General features: G+C 37.3%; 2 protein-coding genes across 2 annotated transcripts in view; one reads left to right on the top strand and one right to left on the bottom strand.

The window, feature by feature from the left end:
- LOC138069278 (zinc finger protein 184-like) overlaps positions 1-13613 on the bottom strand; it is a 1142341-nt gene that overhangs the window by 262038 nt on the left and 866690 nt on the right. The window lies entirely within an intron of this gene.
- LOC138069639 (putative olfactory receptor 2W6) lies at positions 9819-12275 on the top strand. Its single transcript, XM_068960971.1, is given in 2 exon segments — positions 9819-9900; positions 11260-12275. Coding segments are annotated over 2 exon segments (1098 nt in total).

The following is a 13613-nucleotide window of genomic DNA, read 5'->3' as shown; positions in this document are numbered from 1 at the left end:
ATGTTTCTTATCCTCTGATCTTCAAGTTCTCACTTGTGAAGATAATCGTGATTTTTTACATTGTCTTGATATGAAACATATACACACATTGCTTAGTGTAGACCTGGGCCCTTAGAAACAAAGCAGTGTGGATGAAAAAACTTAGTTTCAAGGCCTCTGAGGTTACTCAGAGAGGAATTACTTATGGTTTACAAAACTATAAATTTTCTAAAGTTACCAATGAAAGATGGCTCTGCCAGTTGAAAACTCACCTTCCTTTTTCCTCCTTAGCCCCCAAACTATCAACCCTCAAAGTAAGGATCCTAGTTACCACCTGCTGTGAAGTATAAATGTGATTTTTCAGTGAAAATTTGCTGGCATAGTGCCTGGCACATAGAAACACGGTTATGTTAGCCCAAGTATGATAGTGATGTGAGAACTCTGAGACACTTTGCCCAGTCGCTTCAGTCATATCCGACTCTTTGCGATCCCATGGGCTGTAAGCCTGCCAGGCTCCTCTGTCCATAGAATTCTTCAGGCAACAATACCAGAGTGGCTTGCCATGCCCTCCTCCAGGGGATCTTACCAACCCAGGGATCAAACCTGCATCTCGTGTGTCTCCTGCATTGCAGGTGGATTGTTTACCTCTGAGCCACACAGGAAGCCCTCTTGAGATGCTTTAAGCAAAAGCTATTCAACGCCCTGAAATTCCTAAAACTGCTGATATGTCAGTTCCACCTGCTAAACGTGTATTCGCCCTGAAGAAATCTTAACAGGACACTATAAATTATTTTATTATTTTATCAGTATCAGAATATAAATTTTTCATGATTATTCAGGTTCATTTGAATGTTAGCAACGTGTATTTTAATTTTGTTCTTATTCTCGGACTACTGCTGCTGCTGCTGCTAAGTCGCTTCAGTCGTGTCCGACTCTGTGCGACCCCATAGACGGCAGCCCACTGGGCTCCCCCCATCCCTGGGATTCTCTAGGCAAGAATACTGGAGTGGGTTGCCATTTCCTTCTCCAATGCATAAAAGTGAAAAGTCAAAGTGTAGTCACTCAGTCGTGTCCGACTCTTAGCGACCCCATGGACTGCAGCCCACCAGGCTCCTCCATCCATGGGATTTTCCAGGCAAGAGTACTGGAGTGGGGTGCCATTGCCTTCTCCATCTCGGACTACTAGTCCCCTAAAAATTGCCTTGCTCTCATTTGATAAAAACTTTGAGAAACATAGTCGATATAGACATAAAATGATGTTCAAATGTATCTCTAAATGAAAAAAAAATAGTTATTTTTGTAACATTTGTATAGCCTGATTCTGTCAATTTTAAAGATAGTATTTTATACATACATACATAAAAATACTAATACATAAATTTAAAATTACCTTGAAGAATACAGAAGTGTCACTCCTAAGAAATGGGGATGGTGGAGAGTAAGCAGAATTATTTATAAATTTACCTGTTTTTTGTTCTAATTTTTAAAAAGCAGATATTACTCTTTTAACATTAAAAAAAAAAGTTCTCACTTAAAATTCCACAGGCAGAAGAGTCTGGTGGGCTACAGTCCATGGGGCCACAAAAATTCTGACACAACTGAGGGACTGAGCGCGCACACACACACACACACACACACACACTCTAATTTACTCACTGTATTTTACTCTCAGACCAGCATTGCTTTGGTTCAGTACTTTGATCCCCATTCGGGTGCAGATCTTTGCAAGAAAATTAATTTTTTAAATTCTTCATGTTTTTTAAAAATTATGTCTGAATCTGCAAGGATTTTTTTCTAAGGGATGGATTGTGTAGGGGCATTTTGTATTTTTTCGGCAAAAAAAAATAATGTTGCCAAGGAATGGAGGAATCAGGTAAAACAGGATAAATGGCATCAGTAGAGAGATTTCACACAATCCGTAATTTCCTTGAGTTACACAAGTGTTGAACAGATCCCCTCTAGTCTGTGTAACTGGGGTGAATGACACTCCCCAGTTTACCCAGGACTGCTGAGTTGTCTCCTACTGCAGTTTGGTAATAGAGCCATTTTCATTCTCAGTATTCCTGTTTGGATAAGGTGCAGTATCTCTTTAAATGTAATACTGAAGAGTGACACAATTCTTATATTATTGCTCAGGAGGTATCTCATCATGGGGGACATTGCATGTATTTTCTCCTCTCACATGGGCAATGTCCTTTCCTGACTGATCCTAGATGAGATGTTACTTCCTGAAACTCAGTCAAGGAAGTCCTTTCTATGGAAGATTACAGAAGAGGGAATCAGTTAATTTATTTAATCAACTGACCCCTCTCCCTCTGAGATTCGCTACTTACAAACATGATAAACTGTTTCTGCATCAATATGATATATTAGTTCACATATCTTGTCATATGTAATATCCTCTCATGTTCTGTAATGAGGGCACAGTAAGGGGGAAAATATTTATCACTCCAGCACAAAGCACTGGAGCAGAATAAGATATAAAGATGATGGAGCCAGAAAGTAATGAGGAGAGAAAACAGGAGGTTTCAGAGCATTGAATTCTTGTATTCTGCTTTACTCTTTTTTTTCGTACATTCACCCGTCTTTCAAGCACACAGTAACCTCAAATATTTATCCATTTTGAAAGTATATCTTTAGACTAAGTAGTTGTGGTATTATTTTTGCATTTTAGAAGTTTTAAGTAATTTGAATTCTGATTCATATCCCCAGTGTTAGGACTGAAGTGTTTATTAACAAAACAAAAGAACAAAAACCTAGGAAGTCCTTATCTGCTTCTCTGAAATTATATCAGACAGGCTCCTGAGTATTACCTGTGGGCATCTAATTGCTTGCAATTGTGGCTAATTCCTGAAAGGCCACTGAGAAGATTCCTCTGCTTTTAAGTAAACATACATTGCCAGAATCACAAGACACTGTTTATCTCATTTTGAGTATCATTCAAGAAGGCAGCAGAAGAAAACACTTGAATTATGAGAGATATCAAGGAGATTAGAAAGGGAGTATAACTGGGTTAATACAGATGTTACTGGAAGTTGATAGGAGAGAAGTTTAGAAAGCTGCTGATGAAATATTAATAAATTTTATCTGTGACATATTAATCTTATATTTATCATCTCTCTACTGAATTCTCTTATCCCATATCTGACTTTGAACATTCTAAAAGGTAAAATTCAACAGAGTCTTGAAGCATCATTTTAAGCTACACTATGCAAGGAGCCTTGAGACAATAGAAGTAACAAGAATTTTAGTCCCCAAATAGCCAGTAAATCATTCTATAATTGAGCAAGTTATTAAATAGCTTTGGATATCAGTTTTACCTTCAGTAAGACTATGGGAATGGTATTTTCCTTTTAGCACAAAAACTTCACTGTTACATTTTCTCAAATTATTTCATATCCCTATGAGGTAGGCTTTTAAATACCACATAGATACCATATTCTTGCAGGAGTATAAAGATGAATGTGCTTATGTTAGTCAAAGTATGATAGTGATGTGGGAACTCGAAGCACTTTGTCCAGTCGCTTCAGTCCTGTCCGACTCTTTGCCACCCATGGACTGTAGCCCACCAGGCTCCTTTGTCCATGGGGATTCTCCAGGCAAGTATATTGGAGTGGGTTGCCATGCCCTCCTCCAGGGGATCTTCCCAACCCAGGGATCGAACCCAGGTCTCCCACATTATAGGTGGATTCTTTACTGTCTGAGCCACCAGAGAAGCCCAAAAAGATGAATGATAGGAGTAATTTTTCACACGGCTAATACATTGTAAACTGGCTCATCAATACGAGGAAGTTTGTCAAAAAATTTTTCCATTTTATTAAATATTAAATTTTCAGGCAGAAACTGAATTTATATTTTTAGAGAAATTACTTTCCTCAGGTCCTGGAGCTAGTAAAAAACAGACTAAAGATTAGAACCTAAAGCTGACCTGCTCTAAAGTTCTTATTTCCCATAGATTTTACGGATATGTTCAAAATATTTGTGTATAAAAAACATATGAACATATTTTTACATAACATATAATATAATTTGTATGTACATATGTACTTTATACTTAAATATATAATGATATAAAATATAAACTGTATCACATATATAAAACATATACTTACACATACTAGTTTTTAGAAGCTGAAGCTGGATAAAATCAGATTTTTCCTAACAGATAAGTTGTTGGTCTTTGCTGAGATCTGAAATATAAACAGTCCATGAAATGCATGCTTAGAATACTCAAATTTTAATGTCATTTTATTTGGTAATTTTTTGAAATATATTCTACTGACCTCCATCTTAAACACTGGCGATAGATCAATTTTATGTCCACGAAGACTTGAGTTTGAAATAGGGCTAATTTAAAGTGCACAGATAAACTGTCATCTTCATATACTATTTAATTGTATAACTGATTTGATGAAATTCATTCAGCTTCTTTTAGTTATACTAAAAATGTAGCAAGTCATGATGTCTCCATTCAGAGTTAACTGGAAGATAAGAATGAAGTATTACAGATGATCCGAATGGTGTTCTGGCATCACTTGTAATTAGTGCACCAACTGCTATTTTCAGATTTTTTTTTTTCCAACTAGTTTTTCAAAATGGATGATCAATATTGATATTTGCTTTGGTCTCTGGCAGAAATCTCAAACACTGAATTGCAACAGTCTTCCCCCATAGTTTATAGCAATTAACCGCATACCCAGTGGGAAGGAGGAGAGCTTTATGCAGAGACATTCCTCTTTCATTTTTGATTTGCTCAGCAAACCCTTTCTCCAGGGACTGAATCCTCAACTTTGTCTAAGACAAAATGACAATGGGAACTAAAATATCTTTCTAAGACAGTCTGGACTTTCTGCTATTGAATTGGAATTCATTTTCCAGTCTAAAGTGACTTACTTATTTCTCTCAGAAAGAAATTTTTATTCTGTGTGTAAATTTGCTGAGAACCCATCTGAGGTTATGCTACCAAACCTTTGATTTGTGTATCAGAAAATAGACCTCAATTTATTTTATCTTAAGAGAAATGTTTAACTTGGTTTATAACACGTTTTACATAAAGCAGTTTTAAACAGTTTATGTAGAACCAATATATTCTATATTTTTTATAGAGTTTTAAAATTTCCAGTTTAGTAACCAAGTTCTTCTTCAACTCATGATTATATAGATTGTCTTGTAAGATTTAAATGTTTTATATTATAGTATTTATTCTGGCCCAAATATTATATTTTTATTTTAATTATTCAAGTTCTTTTCAATTTCTTTTCCAGGTGAGTAGATTTAGAAGACATATATTTATAATGCAGAAAAAAGATTATGATTTTAACAAACATGGGGAAAACCCACAAATATCCCAATAGGAAAGCAATTATATGAATAGACAATTTGTTGTTGTTGTTCAGTCACCAACTTGTGCCCAACTCTTTGCGATTTAGAATATCAAATCCAAATAAACAAGACATATAAGAAAGTGTGGCCAAATTCTCAAATAGAGAAAGAGATATTAAAATGATGATGATAAAGCTCTTCATATTTACCAGACTGCAAGCAAAAGAAGAATTGAATTTTATTGCCAACGAGAATGAAGGAAAAGTTCTACTCACAGATTACTGGTGGAAATTCAAAGTGTCACAAGTTTTCCTGGGGAAAAATATGGTAATGGTTTGTAAAAACTACATAAACTCTCAATCTAGTACTGTAATTTGCAGGAATCATTCCCCTAAAAAGGACAAATGAACAATAATGTTTAATGCAGAAATGTTTTAATGACCAATGGTGAAGAAAAGTACAGGGTCCTTTGATAAGAAATTTACTAGATAATTAATATATTCACAGAATGGAAAGTGTTCATTCATCTGAAACAAGGAATTATAGCACTAACACATGTCCTGGAGATGTTTTCTTGAGGTTTTGCTGAATGAGGAAATCAAAAATGCTGAAACAAATACATAACATGGTCCTACTTTTATAAAACAATGATTTAAGACACTGAAGTGTGATTTTATTATGCTTTGTGTGTCTGTATGAGATTACATGAGAAAATATCTATCTTTTTAAGACTAAGAATGACTAATTCTTAATATTATTATGTAATTAACAGTAGCTTGAATAATCTGGAAAGGGGCAGAGGGTAATATCTAGAGGAAGATGGGGGATGAAGTAAAGCTAGAAAAGAAACAAATTGAGACTTTGTGTATATTTAAAAGTCTTTTAAATTAATGACACTGGTTACTTCTCTACACAAGAGTAGGAGTAAGGTTGAGGATGGTTAGGGGACAAATTGAACTAGGGTATGAATTGTATTTCTAGTTGTTTTTTTTTAATGATTGCATTTCAGTGGAAAAAAATCACAATTTAAGAATAAAGTAAAGAAAGGACTAAAGAAAATATTAATAAAGGTAAATATCTATTCTGCAGAACGGACCAAGTATATACAAACTGAAATTGTTTCAGAATTCTTTAAATTTAGAAAGTATCAAGTAATGCACACTTATCCAAGATCTTGGAAATAGGGAAGGCTCTATTGAGGTTATTATTATCCAGACACCAGTGCCGAGTGCTTTGAAAGGATTGTTTCACTAGGTCCTCATAAGTGCCCTGTGAGACAGTCATCCATTATTTCCAAAAATATATAGATATAGAAATAGAGGCTTAGACTGGTTAAAATAAAATGTGTTAGGAAATTGGTTACCTAAGTGGAAGTCCAACTTCTATTTTTTTTTTTTTTTAACCTCTGGCACTGCTACCAAAGAGTTATATGCCTCCCTTCTTACTGTAACTGAAAGTGGGATCCAGCTGCTCCAACACTCAAAAAGCCAATAAGGAGGCCAGGTGGTGGAAAGTTTGTTTTATTTTAGATATTGGCAACCAGTGCAGGGTAAGGAGTGGGCAGACTCCTGTCCAAAGGCCAGTTTCCACCACAGACAATCAGTGGGCAAGAACTTCTATAGGCTGAGAAAGGGCCTACATGCAGAAACAGCACAGCCTCTTGGAATGGGTCATCAGTGGTCTGACCAGAACCATCCTGACTTTTAAAAATACCATTAATCTTCAATCCCAGGGTATGTCTGTTTCCATTTCTTGAGGAATTGTGGCAGCTTCTGTCATGGCTACAACATGCAGTGAACTCTCCAGCTGGTGGGAGTTTCAGTATCTACAAGACAGCTCTCAGGGTATGGTTCAGGGTATTGTCTATAGCCTTAAGAAGGAACTAAAGGTCTTTGCCTATGCTTAATGACTAAACCATTACTTGGTCTCCTTTGTTTTCCTTCCTCTCTGTGTGTTCTCACTTCTCTGAATAAATTTATTCTTTGGCTGAAGTTTTTCCACAGACAAAAGGCAGGCAGAGGACATAGTAGGCAAAGAGCATAGAGTCCTGCTCCGTTTCATTACCACCAAGACTCGTTTTTAAGAGATCAGTTTAATTAGTGTAGCTCTCTTCTTTTGCTTGGAAAGAAGCTCTAGGAGAAGGTTATTTGGTATGTTACTCTTTGACTATCTGACTTTTTAAAAAATGGGAAATATATTGCATATTGGAACAAAAGCCTGCAATGGTAGGGTAGGCAGGGAATGAAAGTCTGCAGTAGAAAGGTAAGCATTGCTGTGTTTTCTGTAAGAGAAATGTTGCAAAAGGCTGGAGATAATGGCTTACCTAGGAGGAAATGGGGGTAGAGATACATTCAAACTCTACTAAAGTTTAAAATAAACTTTTAGGGTCTTTTCTGGTGGTCCAGAGGTTAAAACTCTGTTTCCAAGGCAGAGGGCAAAAGTTTGATGCCTGGTCAGGGAACTAAGATCCTGCATGCTACATGACACAGCTAAAAGATGAATAAATAAAATGAAATTTTAGCATTAGAGTCCCAAAAGTGTGGTAGTGTTCCAAGAAATAAAAGGGAATGCTGAAGCTTGCTCCAAATAAGGACAGTCATCACAGCGATTTCCTTGACTAAACGCATTTGGCCAAAGGTGAAAATGAAATCACTCAATCGTGTCTCACTCTTTGTGACCCCAGTGGACTGTAGCCTACCAGGCTCCTCGGTCTATGGGATTTTCCAGACAAGAATACTGGAGTGGGTTGCCATTTTCTTCTCCAAAAAAACCACATATTAGTATACATCTTCTTTATCCATTCATTTGTTGATGAACACTTAGATTGCTTCCATATCTTGGCTATTGTAAATAATGCTGCTATTGTAAATAATGCTGGAATTCATGTATCTTTTCCAGTTAGTGTTTTGATTTTCTCCAGATATTAGCATATATATATATATATATGAATAAAATTCAGCATAAAAAAGAATGACATTCTGCTATTCACAACAATGTCAACAGACTTAGACAGTATTATGCTTCTGGATTAATCATAAACTCTAAACTTTAACTCCTCAGTACCAATTCAATTGATCTCTCAATCTTTTGAGAGATTTTGACATAGTTTTTAAATTTCCCTCCCTACATAAAGGTTTGTTAAATACCTTTAGGGGAAAAGTACCTTGTAGTTCAGGCTGTCAATTCATTTTTGTCACTTTGCTATACATGAACAACAAATTTCTGAGTTTTTCTCCCTCTATTCTCTTCTAATGGTCCTTTACCAGCTTCTTATTTGCATACAGAATCAGTAACTTCAGGGAAAAAGCAACTTCAGCTCACTTTTTCACAAGTTCTTCACTATTGAACATTAATTGAATCAATATTTTTTATCTTTGTTGTTCCTGTGGCTCCCTGGTATTTTCTTTTTTATTATGCCTTTTCTAGTTCTTGAAGACTTCTGAAAGCAATTCTATCTTGCCTGAAAACAGAATTCTTGATGCTTATTTGAGCTAAGTTTATAGTTAACAGCACAGATTTTGCTGATGTGGGTGGCTTCATGGGCAATGTCAGAGGTGGATTTGCCATGAAACTGACTGAGCTTAATGTTCAGACCATCATTTCTGTGGGCCCCTTCTAATACTCTGAGAAGGAAGGATCCTACAATATGTTCACATAAATACATGTGTTTGAAAAATTTGTAAAAACAAAAAACAAACCAAGACAAAAAACATATCCATAATTAGTTAAACCACTAACTCCATTTCCCCCATCATAATTCTCATGTCAACTGGTAATAAAGTAGCTGTACAAATTTTTGTCAACTGACTAAGAGAAAGTTGTTTTAGAGATATAGTTATGAAGTTCACAGTCATTTTCTACATGTAGGTTAGTAGCTGTTAGCCCTTCTGGTATAGGAATGCTCTGATTCTAATGGCTTTTAAAAATGCTCTGATTTCTGACTCTGCTGACTTACCAGGACCATGATATAAGGTACAGGGCCAGGATATAGAGATGTCTGATGATGTCAATCACCTGAAGTATGTGGACTGTGGATAGTTATTACACAGCTGTTCAAGTCTTTAAATGGATACATAATCATTGTAAGGATTCTGACTAATGAAGGAATATATTTTCAGGCAACTGAAAGAGAATTCAGAACAAAAATGAATACAAACAACTTTTTCAAAAAGTTGGTATTGCTCATGTGAAACTTGAAAGACTCTTTTGCAATGTTCAAATAAAATGAGTGATGTGGTGTGCAACCAATACAGTGAAATCTCTGGAGGCAGTAGCAGCTTAGAACTCAGCCCTACCTGTTGTCTTTACTCAACCCCTCACCCTCACCCCCCTAAGGCATGCATAGCCTTCCCTGTACCATCTTTGGAAAGGAATGACCAACTGAGGAAAATGGAAAGTAGAAAACCTTAAGTTAGTGCTCCAAAGGGTAACTAATACAAATTCCCAATATTCCTCAAAATTGGGAAAGGATTATGTCAAGGCTGTATATTTTCAGCTTACTTAATGCAGGATACATCATGAGAAATGCTGGGCTTGATGAATCACAGGACGGAATCAAGATTGCCGGGAGAAACATCTACAACCTCAGATATGCAGACGGTATCACTTTAATGGCAGAAAGGAAAGACAAATTAAAGAGTCTCTTGATGAAGGTGAAAGAGGAGAATGAAAAAACTGGCTTAAAACTCAGCATTCAAAAAACTAAATTCTTGGCATCTGGTGCTATCACTTCATGACAAATAGAAGGGGACAATGTGGAGACAGTGTCAGATTTTGTTTTGTTGGGTTCCAAAATCACTGCAGATAGTGACCGCAGCCATGAAATTGAAAGACATTTGCTCCTTGGAAGAGTAGCTACGACAAACCCCTTTTATTAAAAAGCAGAGACATCACTTCACTGACAAAGGTCCATATAGTCAAAGCTATGGTTTCTCCAGTAGTCATATATGGATGTGAGAGTTGGAATATAAATAAGGCTGAGTGCCAAAGAAGTAATGCTTTTGAACTGTGGTGCTGGAGAAGACTCTTGAGAGTTCTTTGGACATCAAGAAGATCTAACCAGTCCATCTTAAAGGAAATCAACCCTGAATACTAACTGGAAGGACTGGTGCTAAAGCTGAAGTTCCAATACTTCGGCCACCTGATGCAAAGAGCTGACTCATTGGGAAAGACCCTGATGCTGGGAAAGTTTGAGGGCAAGAGGAGAAGGAGGAGACAGAGGACGAGATGGTTGGATGGCATCACTGACTCAAGGGACATGAGTTTGAGCAAATTCCTTGAGATAGTGAAGGACAGAGAAGACTAGCATGCTGTAGTTCATGGAGTTGCAAAGAGTCGGACATGACTTACTGACTGAACAACAACAAGAATAATACTAAAATAATAAAGGCTTAGTTAAAATATTCTTCCTGGAAAACTCTCTTATTCCTCGTTGTTATATTTGGCTATACTTCTGATAACTTACAGTGAACAATGTCAAATTTGTGATCTCTGAAGAAGATTTATCTTCAGGACCAGGGACCAGGCACCAGGCTTGATCACTCAAGAACTTTTGTGGAGCAGAGTTTTATTAAAGTGAAAAACGGACAGAGAAAGCTTCTGACATAGACATCAGAAGGTGGACGGAGAGTGCCCCACTTGCTAGTCTTATCAAGGCCTTATATATTTTTACCAGACCCATTCCCACAACATAAATCTTAAATTAACAAGATTAGAGCTAACAGTAGAAAGGTCTCACCAGACCCACTCCCACAACATACATTTTAAATGACAAGATTAGTTAGAATGTTCTCAAGAAGGAGAAACATGTCCTCAAGCAGGATACAGTGTTGTTATATCATATCATACCATATCATATCATTGGTACTGAATTTAAGGAAAAGCATATCTTTTAGAAAGATGAGTTGTTTTGTTGTGCAATCATCAGCTCTGTCCTTTCCTCCTCCTTGAGAATTCCAGATCCCTCTTTCCTCTTCCGGGACCCCGGACTTTTCTTATCAACCTACCTAGGAATTGACTCTCACTTCCATTTTGGACAATACAAGTACAACACAAGTGCTTTTGAAGGCTTCATCCTGGTGGGCTTCTCTGATCATCCCCACCTAGAGCTGATCCTCTTTGTGGTTGTCCTCACTTTTTATCTACAGATTCTTCTTGGCAACATGACCATCATCTTGCTTTCAGTTGTGGATTCCGGGCTGCACACACCCATGTATTTCTTGGCCAACCTCTCATTCCTAGATGTGTGCTTCACCACAAGTTCCATCCCTCAGATGCTCTACAACCTTTGGGGTGCAGATAAGACCATCAGCTATCTAGGCTGTGCCATCCAGCTCTACTTCGTCCTGGCTCTGGCAGGAGTCGAGTGTGTGCTCCTGGCTGTCATGGCATATGACCACTACGCTGCAGTCTGCAGACCCCTGCACTACATGGTTATCTTGCACCTGCATTTCTGTGGGCAGCTGGCTTCAATGGCATGGTTGAGTGGCTTTGGCAATTCTCTCATAATGGCACCCCAGACGTTGATGCTACCTCGCTGTGGGCACCGGTGGGTGGATCACTTTCTCTGTGAGATCCCAGCACTAATTGGCATGGCCTGTGTAGATACCATGACCCTTGAGGCACTGGCATTTGCCTTGGCAATCTTTATCATCCTGGCACCACTCATACTCATCGTCATCTCTTACGGTTATATTGCACGAGCTGTGCTAAGGATCAAGTCAGCTGCTGGATGAAAGAAAGCCTTCAACACCTGTAGCTCCCACCTCATTGTTGTCTCTCTCTTCTATGGTACAATTATATACATGTACCTCCAGCCAGCAAATACTTATTCCCAGGACCAGGGCAAGTTCCTTACTCTTTTCTACACAATAGTCACTCCCAGTGTTAACCCTCTAATCTACACACTGAGAAACAAAGATGTTAAAGAGGCCATGAAGAAGGTACTAGGGAAAGGGGAGGCAGAAGTAGAGTAAAAAGTTATCAAATCTGGGGACTGTCTTTTGATCCACCTTCTATATATGCTGTTAGACCTAGCAAATAAAGGAGTGTTCTGACATTATAGACTGAGAAGGGACTTAATGAGATGCGGGAATTCAGTGGTTTAGCTAGGTTGAGAAAGTGCAAATTCCTGAACTGACCATCACTTATATTCCTCTCAAGTCCTTCTAAGCCAAGAATTCATCACAAGGAGATCTCCAATCCAGGATCAGACAGTGACCTATGCTTACAAAATACTATCCATGAATGTAGACACCAGGAATTTTGTACCTATTCCAGCTTCCAACATAATGATCTGTACTGAATAAGTTTTCAGTATGGGATTCCCTAGTGGCTCAGATGGTTAAGAGTCTGCCTGCAATGTGGGAGACCTGGGTTCAATCCCTGGGTTGGGAAGATCCCCTGGAGAAGAAAATAGCAACCTACTCCAGTATTCTTACTTCCAAGGGCGGAGGAGCCTGGCGGGCTACAGACCATAGGGTTGCAAAGAGTTGGACAACAGAGTGACTTCATTTTCACTTTCAGGTCCTCAATATATGTGAAAAGAATGAACTTAGAATTAGTGAAGAAAAATTCCTAGAAAGTTCATATGTGCTTTTATAGTGCCAAATGCCACAATAAGATGAACTGTGGGGAACTGTTGGATTTATGATTGGGTGTTTTCTGGATGCTGAATGTTTCACATTTACATTAATAATTGCAGTACCTCACCAGTTGTAAGGAAAATATATTTGACTCTTAAAGGCAAGCATGTTTCTTCAGACTTGAAATGTTGTCAATCAGATAAATCCCATCTCATAACCTAGGAAAGCATATATGATGTTAGAATTTCATGACAAGTGAATAGGGTTCCAAAATTTGGGAGCATGGCCAGTGTTATTACTAGGAACTGGATAAAGCATGGGTTTAGCAAGTTCTCATTTAAGCCCACCCAAAAATATTTAAGAAAGCTTAGATTAACCTAGAGGCCCTAGAAAAATACCAAATAGCTAATAAATTTTTCTTAAAGCATATCATTTTACATATAAAGTGAATATTTTCCTATTCTGAGCACTAACTCTTATACTTTGTCCAAATAGATTAGTTTTTATTTTAGATTAATTATGGCTTATAAAAATAAGTTTTAGTTTTCATTTTTATTATTCCCATAAGAAGGTAGAAAAATTAGAATATAATTGATTCTTCCTAATTTATAAACTAAGTGAAAGGTGATACTAAGCCATGATGATGTTTACTAAGGACACTATTAATGCTGCCCATGTACTGAATATAAAGATTCCTGGTTTAGCATTTCTCATGTCTTTCACTAAAAA

Source organism: Capricornis sumatraensis, chromosome 22 (genome assembly GCF_032405125.1).
Source record: "Capricornis sumatraensis isolate serow.1 chromosome 22, serow.2, whole genome shotgun sequence".
In the NCBI taxonomy this organism is placed as follows: domain Eukaryota; kingdom Metazoa; phylum Chordata; class Mammalia; order Artiodactyla; family Bovidae; genus Capricornis; species Capricornis sumatraensis.
This window is presented reverse-complemented; position numbering and strand designations above follow the sequence as displayed.